The sequence below is a fragment of the Oenanthe melanoleuca genome, chromosome Z (genome assembly GCF_029582105.1).
Source record: "Oenanthe melanoleuca isolate GR-GAL-2019-014 chromosome Z, OMel1.0, whole genome shotgun sequence".
Lineage (NCBI taxonomy): Eukaryota > Metazoa > Chordata > Aves > Passeriformes > Muscicapidae > Oenanthe > Oenanthe melanoleuca.
Window position 1 is genome coordinate 29,746,049 of NC_079362.1, and position 12,662 is coordinate 29,758,710.

At 43.7% G+C, this 12,662-nt stretch overlaps 1 protein-coding gene across 1 annotated transcript; it reads right to left on the minus strand.

Annotated features, from left to right (window-relative positions):
- Positions 1–3,752: 3,752 nt before the first annotated feature.
- SMU1 (SMU1 DNA replication regulator and spliceosomal factor) lies at positions 3,753–11,557 on the minus strand. The gene is made up of 12 exons (XM_056513957.1): positions 11,357–11,557; positions 10,915–11,125; positions 10,655–10,807; positions 9,945–10,055; positions 9,470–9,598; positions 8,363–8,482; positions 7,864–7,980; positions 7,542–7,669; positions 6,641–6,767; positions 6,136–6,303; positions 5,701–5,853; positions 3,753–5,065 (listed from the first exon to the last, which is right to left on the minus strand). Exons 1-12 carry the CDS (start codon positions 11,380–11,382, stop codon positions 4,967–4,969), a joined length of 1,542 nt encoding a protein of 513 aa, XP_056369932.1. The 5' UTR covers positions 11,383–11,557; the 3' UTR covers positions 3,753–4,966.
- Positions 11,558–12,662: the final 1,105 nt, after the last annotated feature.

Below are 12,662 nucleotides of genomic sequence, written 5' to 3' on the forward strand. Positions count from 1 at the left end.
TTTTGGCTTTTACAACAGTGGGTTGTGTTTTAGTGATTTTTAGCCTGTTAGGGAAATGGGATCCTCCTGGCTAAAAAGGGCAGAGAGTCTTTGGCAGCACACTGGCCGGTTTGGTGAGATGGGCTATAAACTGAAGGACTCGAGGAGTGAGGTCCAAAGGCAATGATTGTGCCATTGCTTCCTCCTGGGGAGCAGGTCATAGCAACCAGTGCAGAGACAGATGTTCCTTGGCTCCTGGAGTGGAGGATCAAAGCACAAAACACATCATGGGTGCTTATGGCTATGGTGAATTCTCTCACATCCCTTCTAGGAAACTCCATTCTTAGATCATGCCTAAAGTGTCTGTATACAAAGAGGTGCAGCATGAGGAATAAACAAAAACTAGAAATATATGTGCATTCACAGGGCCATGATCTCACTGCAATGCTGAGACATGGTGGGATAGCTTACATGACTGGAATATTGTCATGGATGGGTATGTCCTTTTTAGAAAGGACAGGAAAATGTCAGAGGAGCAAGGTGGAGTTTCTCTTTACATGAGAAGAGTAGCTGGAATGTACCAAGCTCAAAATGAACAAGCTGAGAGTGAGAATTGTCCAGTGTGCCCGGGTAGCCAGGAGGATCAACCCTGTCCTGGGGTTCATCAGGCACAGATTACCCAGCTGGGTGAGAAAGGGGATTGTCCCCTCTGCTCTGAGCTGGGGCAGCCTTAGCCAGAGCACTGGGGGCAGTTTTGGGTGCCACAGTGTAAGAAAAACATTAAGCCAGTACAGAGCATCCAAATGAAGGCAACAAATATGGTGAAAGGCTTCAAGGGAAGCTGTACGAGGAGTGGCTGAGGTCACCTCAACGTGGCAATTTATTTTGAGGGTAGAAGAGCATTGGAACTGGAAATGGACTCCCCCTCTCTGGAGATATTAAAAAGCCACCTGCTCTAAGTGACCCTGCCTTGGCAGGGGGGTGGATTAGATTATCTCCAATGGCTCCTTCCAACTCTAACAATTCTGTGACAATCAATCCAGGAGGCTCATGAAGCACCTCAATGAGAACTTCTGACTCAATTAATAGGGAAACCAACAAGGAGAGGTGCTCTGCTGGATCTTGTACTCAAAACCGAAGAGCTTGTTGGGACTGTCAAGGTATCTTGGGTTGCAATACAGGATGACCAGAAATGTGTATTTATCACCATCTGTTCAAGCTGGGTGGGGCAGTGACCCTTATCTCCGTGCACATATTATCTGCTAATGGGCCACCTTTAAAACCAGGTGAGGCAATCATCTCTATCTTTTCCACAACCCATCTTCCCTCCAGGAAGATAGCATCTGGTGCTGGACCATTCAGTCCCACTGTATGACTGATAAAATTACATCATTCCACTGGGAGATGCTCCAGCCAGGGGAGGAGCCAAGCCTTTCCTACCTAGATAAAATCTGAGATTTTGGACAGAAAGATGCCTTCTTTCCACTGGATTCCAGAGGAGAGCCGGGCCTTTCCACACCATCCCTGGACCTTCAGAGGAAAACTGCACTGTTCTACAGGAGCACTGCTTCAGCTGAACCACATCTGCCACTGCAGGAGGACTGCAGCCACCATTTAATGGGACTGCTACCAACACCCTGACTGATGGGGTTGTATTCTGACTCTGTCAGTGTTTTTGGGATTATTCTTTGTAACACTGTATTTCTATTTTAATTTCCCTGGTGAAAAACTGATATTCCTAATTCCCATATTTTTTCCTGAGAGCCCCTTAATTTCAAAATTATACTAATTTGGAGGGAGGGGGTTTACATTCTCCATTTCAAAGAGAAGCAGACACCTGTCCTCCAAACCAGGACACAAGGTCAAAGGCAGCCTTGGCTGCAGTGATCATGAGATGGTAAAGTTCAGGACACTGAGAGGAAGGACTAGAATGAAAAGCCAGATTTCAACTCTGGACTTCAGAAAAGCAGACTAGTTTATTCAAGATCTGCTTAGAAGCACTCAAAGGGATGAAGCTCTGGAATGAAGAGCCCAAGAAAGGTAGTTAATATTCAAGGCTTGCCTCCTCCAGGGTCAAGATCAGTCCATCCCAGTGAACAGCAAGTCAGGCAAAAATGGCCAGGAGGTTTGTGGGGATGCACAAGGAGATCTTGGCTAAATAATAACACAAAAAGGAATCATCTGGAGGGTGTAACCAAGGGTGGATATATCGGGAGGGAAACAGATGTGTTACGTGTGATGAAGTTATGGAAGCAAAAGCTTTACTGCATAACAAGTACAACTCTCAAAGTACAAAAGTGGGAAAGGACAGAGAAAATGTGGGGCTGTTATAGAGTTAGATGGGGCAGCTGGTTACACATGACAAGGTGTGATAGGAAAAGGTTGAGGTGCTGAGTACCTTCTTAGTCTGGTTTAGTGACAACATAAGCTCTCAGAATCCCAGAGATCAAGAGGAAAGTCTGGATCAAGAAGGATGTACCCTTGGTATAAGGATGATGAAGTCAGGGAAGACTTAGGCAAACTGAACATACACAGAACCATGGGCCCCAACAGGATCCACCCCCAAGTGCTCTGGGAGCTGACAGATCTCATTGCAAGGCTTCTCTTGACAATCTTTGATTGATCAGTGACTGGGAGAAGTGCCCAAAAACTGGTGGAAAGTAAATGTCATCTCAATCTCTTGGAAGGTAATGGTGCAGCTAAACATAGAAATCATGTGCAGGCACATCAAGAACATCAGAAGTTGTCAGAGGGATTCACCAAAGGGAAGACATGCTTAACTACCAACCCGATAAATTTTACAACACAGTGACTGACCAGGAGAGAAGTGTGTATCATGTCCCTGAATTTCTGTTGGGCACTGTCTGCCCTAAGATCCATGCAGGGAAGGTGTTGAGGTATGGGATGGATGGGCAGTGGATTGAAAACTGGCTGAATGCCAGGCCCAGAGGGTAGTGAGGAATGCAACACAGTGCAGCTGGAGGGCAGGGCCCCAGGGACAGTTCAGTCCCAGGCCTCAGCAAGTCTGCAGATAGGAGAAGAGGGAGAAGTAGCTAATAAAACAGAGGGGTTTGTTGCCATCAAGAGGGACCTGGAGAGGCCAGAGAAATGAGCTGACAAGAACCTCATGAAATTCAAGGGGAAGTGTGAAGTCCTGCACCCAGGGAGGAACACCCAATGCAACAGCACATGCCAGGGGCACTCGGCTGGAAAACTGTGAAGAAGGAACCCAGGGCTCCTGGTGGACACTAAGGTCAGCGTGAGCCATCCTTTTGGAAAGGAGGCAAATGGTGTCCAGTTACCAGCAGTGGAGGAAGGTGATCCTTCCCAGCTACTCACCAAGGGCAAAGACCTGGAATACTATGTATGGTTTTTAGGTCTTCCCACACAAAATGGACAGAGTTGTACTGGAGAGACCAGTAAAGGGTCACAAAGATACTGAAGGGATGGGAATCTCTTTTATAAGGAAAGTTATACTAAAAATACTGTGTCAAGATCTTCCCTCGATAGACTTACTAACTGCCCATGATGCTGGTCAGATGTACCACTGTCAGATACTTAGTAAAGTGATTCTTCTTCCTGCTTGATAAAATAATCTTAACCCTCCCCCCCTCCCCTGGTTAGCATATCTAAGGAAATAAAAAACCTGGGAATTCAGACATCATAGCTCAACTGAGAACTGAACACTACACTTCTAGCAAATGTACTGTGTGATAATTTCGGCTGAATTTTTTTCTACACTTCCCCACACCACTAAACACACAGACAAAATATTTAAAGTGGAACTAATTTATTGAGTTGAAGACAAGTTATTATACTGTCTGGAAGATTACTGTAGTACAAAAGCATTCTACAAGAGATGAGAACAGAACACAGTGTAGCAGATTCAAATCAACATGCATTTGATTCATCACTACAGGATAAACTTTCTTCTGCATCCTACAAAAGACACTGTCAGACTTCAGAAGATTCTGGTGTACATTCAGAACACTGTACATTAGTCAGAATCTCTCAACAAAAAATCATGTGCTTCAAATTGAAGAGCCTGAAAGTATCTTTTTATAATTTTGTGGGACCTAAGTATACCCTTAGCTAGGTCCACAGGCATATGAAATTTAAAAAATATTAAAAATAATTATTTAAAGCATTATGACAGCACTAGGAACTCAGCCTATGTAAACCAATTTTTTCATGTTTTGAAATATTGATCCCCTGGAGCCTGTTTCAGTTATAGTTGGTCTATAGCTGGAAAACATTTTGCACTTACAGGAAGAGAGCCCTGGTAATAGCTCCTTTTTGTCTGAAATAAAACAAAACTAAAAAAAAATCCCCAAAATCAACTGTATCTCACTGCCACATTGGACAAGCTTACAGTCTATAGTAGGAAGTGCTGGCAGATGGGGAAGGGTAGTTTCATTATGAGGCAGCTGTGTGACACTACTTTCCACTATCATTGGGAAAATTATAGCGAAAATTGAATACAGCAAAACCCAATGGCCTAGAAATGACCCCATCTTCAAGCTGTATCCTCATCTGCATCCAGGAAACTATTCCTGTTTCAGCAGTGGGGAAGAGACAGCTTTCCACTCCATATTTCACTAAAAAAAAAAAAACAACAAAACAAAACAAAACCAACTAAAATTTTCCTGTATTCTAGGAAATCAGCAACCACTCATAAATGTATACAGCTGCTGGCTCATTGAACTTTTACAAACATTGTAGGAAGAGTACAGACTTCAGGAGGCAGAAAAAGCATTCTCACCGAAGTTGCTTCAGCTACTCTCTAGTAAAAATAAAAGTATATGAAATTAACTGATGCTATATCTATGCATCAGTCCACTCTAGGTAGGTAAAAATGTAGTTCTCTGGAAACCTGAACTGAAAATTGAGCAAGTATCACACTCTGCGTATTTAAACCTTGTTAAAGCACAAACACTAGTAACCTGCTAACTAACAGGTAAGCTTCAGAGGTTGCTGCAAAATCAATCTATGGCTTCCAGAGCTTGAGGAGGCCATCTTCACTGTAAGTGGCAATCAGGTTCTGGTGGGGGTGATGAGCAATGCCAATGACGTCTTTTTCATGGACCTAGAGAGTAAGCAGAAAGATGCATTAGAAGAGTCTTCCTTTAGCTTAGATTCAAGACAAACATTCCCTTCAAAAAACTGGATGGAAGCTGAACTGAGTTAAGTTGCTTTGTGCATAGAGCAAAAGCAGGGGTACATATTCTCCAACATCCAATTCCAGTCACAACAGTTTTTATCCCATGGCAGTTACTTTTTGTTATGCAAGGGAAGGTTCAGTGAAGATTTACATCCACTGAAATCCACAACATCTAAGTGTTCCCCATTAAATTTAGTCATTCAAGCTGGTATTCCTCTAAGTTCAATCTAAAGCAAATTTAAACTTGATAGCTTTCAATCTGACAGGTTTGTCAGATTCTCCACCAGCTGGAGCCCAAGTCAAGACATGCCCTCATTCAAGGAAGTCTGAACCAATTCAGTCTTTGCTTGATGGGTAAATACTTCCCTAATTTTTACAATTAAATGGTTCTAAACCCAAACACATTCTGTGGCCAAATGTCCTGGAATTCTTTTGTTACTAATTATGTCTGCTAGAGATTAAAGATTCCTTGATCTGAGATTCCTCCTCATAGACTTCATAATGAACATTTGCATCATCTCCGTTTAAAACTCCAGAAAAACTTCAAGATGGAAACTTACAGTTAGAGTTCTCTCCAGCTTGCCCGTCACTGTGCTGAAACAGTACAGCACAAAATCTTCACCAACGCAGTAGATCCATTCACCACGAGGAGAAAGTGCACAGCAGACAAAGTCACCACCTTCTCTCTTACCAGAGCTAAAGCTTCTTACAATCTGTAAAGACACACACACAAAAACATTTGTCAGGATTAAACAGCAGAATATCAACACCACGTTTAGGACAAATATATTTAAGAAGTACTAGGTCTGCTCAGAACAAAGATCCCTCCATAGCTTCAAGAGCTTTCTTTCTATGTTCTATAAACACAAGTTCAGAACAGTTTTGTCATGCAAGCAAACCAGAGAAATCAGGTTTAACCCTGCTAGATTATTAACTGAGTTTTCTACATTCCTGAAATGACAGAGACCTGAAAGGGTACCAGTAAGATTACATACTTGTCCTTGCATATTCATGATGACGACTGTATTCGACCTGTTGCAAACAACAAAGTGTTCTGGGTTTTTCGGCAGAAGAATGACACTGTTCACAGTGATGTCTGTCCCAGCAGTGCTGCCAAGAGACTTGAAGGTGTTGGAGCACTCTGTTGTCTTCACATTCCAAACCTAGTAAAAAAAAATACAATTATCTCAGATAAGGGACCCCCCACATCATAGGACAAGAGGTGTTACAGTCAGTTCTGTGTCTAAAATAAAGCAGAATAGGCACTGCACTCATATCCCCACTTCATAAACACAGCAGAGACAGGCTCTGCAAGAGACTGTAAGCACAGTAACAAGTTTAATCAGTTCTCACAGAAATCTACAGCAAAGTCACAAGCCAACTCATTACTGAAGATAACCCCGAGTCCTTCCCCAGTGAGTTTGCAACAATTGTAACAAAGGGGCAATAAGATATCAAGAGTCTAAACGTGTTCTTCACATAGGATAAATGCCACCTTACCTTGACTGTGCCATCAGAGGAGGCACTGATAATATAGTGGCCATCCTGGGTAAACGTAGCTTCATTGACAAAGGAAGAATGACCACGGAATTCCTTCAGGGTTTTCCCAGACTTTAAACCATGAATCCTGTGGAAATGAGTAAGCAAATTTCACTCAGTAACCAAGTATGTACAAAATCAGAATTATTGCATTACACAAACAATAATAAACACATTCCAGATGCTAAGAGCTGCAGGCAAAGGGGTTTGATGAGGATAATCTTAAGATTACAATAGTGTTTGAGTAGTTTTCTGAGTATATTTATTCTTACCTCTAACCTATCCTGCAATGATCCTTTCAAGAGAAGAAGAAAAAAAAAAAAAGAAAAGAAGAAAAAAAGTATATTCACTTAAATAATTAACACCTACAAAACTGTAACTATTGGGTTAACATCACTGATTGACATGTCTTCACAGAATAAATGAGTTAGACTCCTCAAAAGGTGTACAGCTTCAATACAAAAGGCAAGGGATTCAAAAATTTGCTCATCAAAACATTTAACCAAACAAACAAAAAAAAAAAGACACCACTCCAAAAAAAACCAAAACTAACAGCAACAACACCCCCCCCCCAACAAACAAAAACCAAACCAATCAAACCAACCCGAATTATCTTTGAAACAGGATTTTCCTCAAGAGAACCAGTGAGATCTCGAATCATGAAGATTTTGAAAACTCAGCTGGACATGGCCCGGGACAGGCTGTCCTAACTGAAAGGCTGCATATGCTTTAAGAAGTACAGTGGATTAGAGACCTCTACAGGTAACTTCTAGATTACACTGTTTTACAGTTAATCTTCTTAATGAGAAAAATCCACTTTCTTTTCTCCCACACTGTAGTTCACACACTCTCAGTTTATTACCTGATTGTCTGATCAAAAGAAGCACTAAGAATTTGGCTGCTGTCTTTAGAGAAACTGAGGCACGTAACACCTTTACTGTGAGCTCGTTCAAATCTTCTCAGACACTGACCACTCTGGATTTTCCACACCTGAAAAGGAAGCAGCAAACAAGTGATTAATTTGTTATGAGACCACATGAGATTAAACATCAGTGCCAATACACATCTGTTTCTGAGCCAGGTTAAACTTTGAGTTTACACAGAATGGGAACATTACTGCTATGGCAAACTAATCTTTTGGGTCACCACCTCTCTCCCAATATTACATGCAAAAAGATTTGTACCTTGATCTTTCCATCTTGTGCTCCAGTTGCTAGCATTTCTGTATCTCTACTGAAGCACATGCACAGCACTGCATCATCCATCATCATGAAATTATCTTGTGCCTGATACTTCAGATCCTAAACAAAAGTAGAGGATTCATCAGTCAAAGCAGTGAAATCAGTGCAATTTCTTTTAAGACAAAGTACAAAAATATTAACAGTTTAACTTATAACTAAAGTTATCTTACAACTTTTGTAAATCAAACTTCATAGCCTTATAATAATGTTATCATTTCAAAGATAACAACAACTGCAGAAGGTAAAGAAGTTATCACAGAAAGAAATCTATGACAATCCAAGCATCTACACCAACATAAATATTCCAGACTGATATCTGAATCCCCTAAACAGACAATCTTCTCAGGTTCACAGTCCCTAAGAAATTAAAACGATCTCAAATAATAAATCAAAGGGTTCTGGCAAGTTAAAGTCCCTTTGTGTGAAATAAGGAGTAACTTACCTTCCTAATCTTTCCAGTAGTGAAGTTCCAGACTTCGATGAATCCATCAACTGAGCCAGTAACCAGATACTGTCCATCTGGAGAAAACCGAGCACACTCCACATGTGATTTCTGCCCAAACTGTTTGGAAAAATAATATAAACAAAGCTTAATAAGCAATTTAAAAGACTCAAATCATTAAAACAAAACTGCAGTGTCATTTTGATGGCAAAATAAAAAATACAGTAACCATATCCACTAGAAGCATGTATTCACAAATTCAATGCTGAGATTTAAAAAAAAAAATCTGTCAAAACATACAGAGTAGCGTTGTTCTAAGAAGGTAAAACAAAAAATCCCCTCCTCTTGGTCTGGTAATGTCCATGAAACTTACAGACACTCCATGGTGACAGCAGGAGCTGAGTTAGCTGTCTTTGTATTTTTGTTTTTGCAGTGAATTCTCTGCTAAACAACACCTTTCCAATACCTAACATATCACAGACTTCAGAACTTCATGAATTTCTGAAGTTGATTAATTTGGATTTATTTCTCCAATATAATTTTTATAGAAAACTTTCAGATGTCGTTAATGCCCAATTTTTTGGTTTCTACATTTTTAATTACAAGTGCTCATGATAACTAAATAAAGAAATGAAACTTCACTAGCCCAAACAAAAATACAAGATCAGCAATGACAAAGAAAACAAGTTCTAATAAAGCATTTTTATCAAATTATTACTAAACACCACAAATTCATTTCATAAACTGCAGCTCATGGCTTCTGAAAACAGTTTAGGAACAAGTACTTCCTTACACAAATCAGGAAGGAGACTATGCCAATTCCTGTAAACAGGTTGATTCTGTACTGTGAAATCAAAGAAACTATGCAGTTATCTTAATCACAAATACCATAAGCACCCAATATTGTTAAAAGATTTAATCTCACACTCCCATTAAGAAAAGTCTTCTGATAAGATAAAGCATGGAAATTGGAATTAAAAACACAGGTCGGGGGGGAGGCGAACGACTTACAACAAGGGAAAAAGAAACATTCAGGAAATTTCCTCTTATCTTGCAACATAAAACACAGGAAGGTAAAAGCAGCAGAAACGCACAAAGCAAACATACCTTAATATGCCTGCTCAGCTGCGTGGGGAACTTCTCTTCTTCCACGTCTTTCACAGCTGCTTTGCCTCTGAACAAGTCAATTGTCATACCGGGAGGAAGCAGGCCCTGGTGCTGCTGCCATTTCAATGCCTTTAGACGAGATTAAAGACACACCATTAGCTACCAATTAACAAAGATCTGCATGAAAAACATTCTGAGAAACACAAAGGGCTGAAAACACACCTAAAACGCGTGTTACAGAATGTTACTCCCAAAGTGCACACTGTGCTGCACGTTTATTTTGCTGGAAGAAATCTACTGCTAGAGTGATGAGTTTTTCTACAGTTGTTAAATCTTTGCCACATGGGAAAAAAATTTTAAATTACACCAAATTTAAATTTTACTTTTATACAGATGGAGACTTGACTACATCATAACTAGTTTTAAGCAGAAACAACCTAAAGACATAGCTACCACAGTATTTTTCAAGACTCACCTGCCCCAGCAATGCCATAAGACGAGATGGAGGCACCACGCTGACCTCTCCAGCCAAAGCTTGTGCAATAGCAGCTCTCCGCTTCTCTTTGCTACTTCCATCTGGGTATGCCTAGAGAAAAGTTATTTTTATTAGGTCAGTGCTCTAAATAATAATTTTTTTTTTTTCCAAAAAGGACCTCTATTGTTGTGAAATTGAAATCTCTTCCATATAAATTTTCTGTTAGGCCTCCAATACAGTCTTAAAAGTAAAGAATCATCAAGGTTGGGAAATATTTCTAAAATCAGTCTCTTAAGTAAGTTAACTATTAGCCTAACATGCTCTCACAAAAACTTTCAGACTGATGTAACCATTCAGAAATAATGCCTTGTTTTTACTGTTATTACACAGCACTATTTCTGTTCACACAGCTTGTGTTTCCTTCTGCTGCCTACTGAAAAAGCAAGCTGCAGATGTCATCCTGTGGCAGGACACAGGGACAAATCCCCAAACTCCCAACTGCAGCACACTTCAAAACCACTGCCTTGTGATAAGGTGTCATGCACCACTTCCCAAACATTTCACAGAAGGTGAAAAATCATCAAATTGCGAAACTGCACATCCCCACTCCCCAAGACAAGGAAGAAAAAAACAACCCAGTGAGCCACCAGAAGCATGCAGTGATGTTGAGGGTCATGCAGGAGAGGCCTCTGAAGAAAGGCATAACGTACCTCACGAGGATCGAAGTAAGATCTGGCCAGAAGGTTTTCGAGGTGGATGTAGCGCTCTGGCTGAGTTTGTTTCAGCATGATCATGGGATCCGTCTGTCTCAGCAGAGACCTGGCAGCACCCAGCTCCCGGAGCTCAATCAACTCCAGCACGACCTGCACCCAGAGACAATGTCTGCATCAGCAAAGTGTAAGTGGAAAACACCACAGAGACTTCTTCCATACGGACCAGAAGAGTCCGTAAGAACCGTGCACTCGCTCACCTGCTCATAGAGATCAATGAGGGTCTTGTCAGGCAGCTTCAAAGATTGTATGGCTTGTAGCACCGTGTCCCAGTGCCCACTGTTGATGTCTGCCACGAAGCTCTCTATGCTGTCCACGGTGTTGAGGGACACGGTGGTCTCCTCCTGAAGGGTGGCGAGCGCCCGGTGGAGGCTGTTCTCCTTCAGGTACTGCATGATGAGCCGGATCACACTGCGGGGAAAGCGCAGCGCACGGTCACTCAGGGCACCGGACACACAGGCCGCCCTCCCCGGCCGCGGCGAGCGCCGCCCGCAACCCTCGGCCCCCTCACGACCCGGAGGCCGCCAGGTCTCGCCTCCGGCACCGCTGGGGCCCGGGCCGCCAAACAGCTCCCTCCCCGCTCCCCCAGCCGCCTGGGCCGCCCCGTCCTTCACCACCAGCCCGCACCACCTCTACACATACTCGGAGGACTCGATTTCGATCGACATCTTGAGTCGCCGCTGGTTCTGGAGCCGCCGCTAGCAGTAGTGTTGGCACCGCGCTGCAACCAGGCCTTCCGCCGCGACTTCAACCGCGACTTCCGCTTCCCGTCCTCCCTCCGGAAATATAAAGCGCGCGCGGCTCCGCCCCCGCGCCTAGCGCGGGTGACGTCACCCCTCAGGGACCGCCCCGCCCTGCGGCGGCGGGGCGCGCGCGCCCCCCGGCGGCGGAGCGGCGGCAGCGCCGGGCCCCGCGGGCGCGGCCCGGCTGCGGCGGAGCGCGAAGTGCCGGCGCTCCCGCTGCCGCTGCCCGCACTGCACCGCTCCACCGGCCTGCGGGAGCCGGCCCTGTGCCGATGGTGCCCTGGCCTGGTCACCGATAGTGTCACCGGCAGGACCAGGGCCGACTGTCCCCCCAGACTCGGCACCGGGGCCGCCACACCTCGAGTGCTGCGGCCTCCCGCTGCAGGAAGGACATTGGAATGCCAGAGAGCCGTAGAGCTGCTGAAGGGTGTGGAACAAGCCCTAGGAGGACTGGCTGAGGGAGCTGGGTTTATTTAGAGAAAAGGAGGCTCAGGAGTGATCTTAATACGCTCTAACTGCCTACAACTTACAGCCAGGTGGGGATCGGCAGGTAGAGACAGGACAAGAGGACACGGTGCCTCAAGCTACACCAGGGGATGTTCAGGTCAGACATCAGGAAGAATTTCTTTACAGGAAGGGTGATGAGGCATTGGAATGGGCTGCCCGAGGAGGTGGTGAAGTCGCTGTCCCTGGAGGTGTTTAAAGAAAGACTGGACGTAGCACTTGGTGCTGTGGTCTGGTAAACAGCCTGGTGTTCGATCATAGGTTGGACTCAATGATCTCAGAGTTTTTTCCAACCTAGTTGATTCTGTTATTTCACCCACTGTTGTTCGTTCATGGGGATCTCAGAAGATTTCCTGTGGAGACACAGGCGTGGTGGGCTGCAGGTCAGGCATTCTGGCAAAGACACACAGCAATTACTTGGCCACTTGTTTCTTTCTATGTGCGGGTTTGCAGGTGGAAGTCCAGGGTGTTGCTTGCAGTTTGCAAGCCTTAAAAACCTGTTGTGAGCTCTGCAGCTCGAGAGTGTGGTCATGTATGAAAGAATGACAGTGCACAAAGCATGTGAGCAGGGAAATTAATAGCATATCTTGGTTAATTATGGACTAAGGATTGGGAAAATTATGCTCTACTGGGCAGAGCCCTTCAGTGGTGCCTGGATGAGCTTGAGAAGACAACTCACCTTGAAACACACTTAGGGTGGA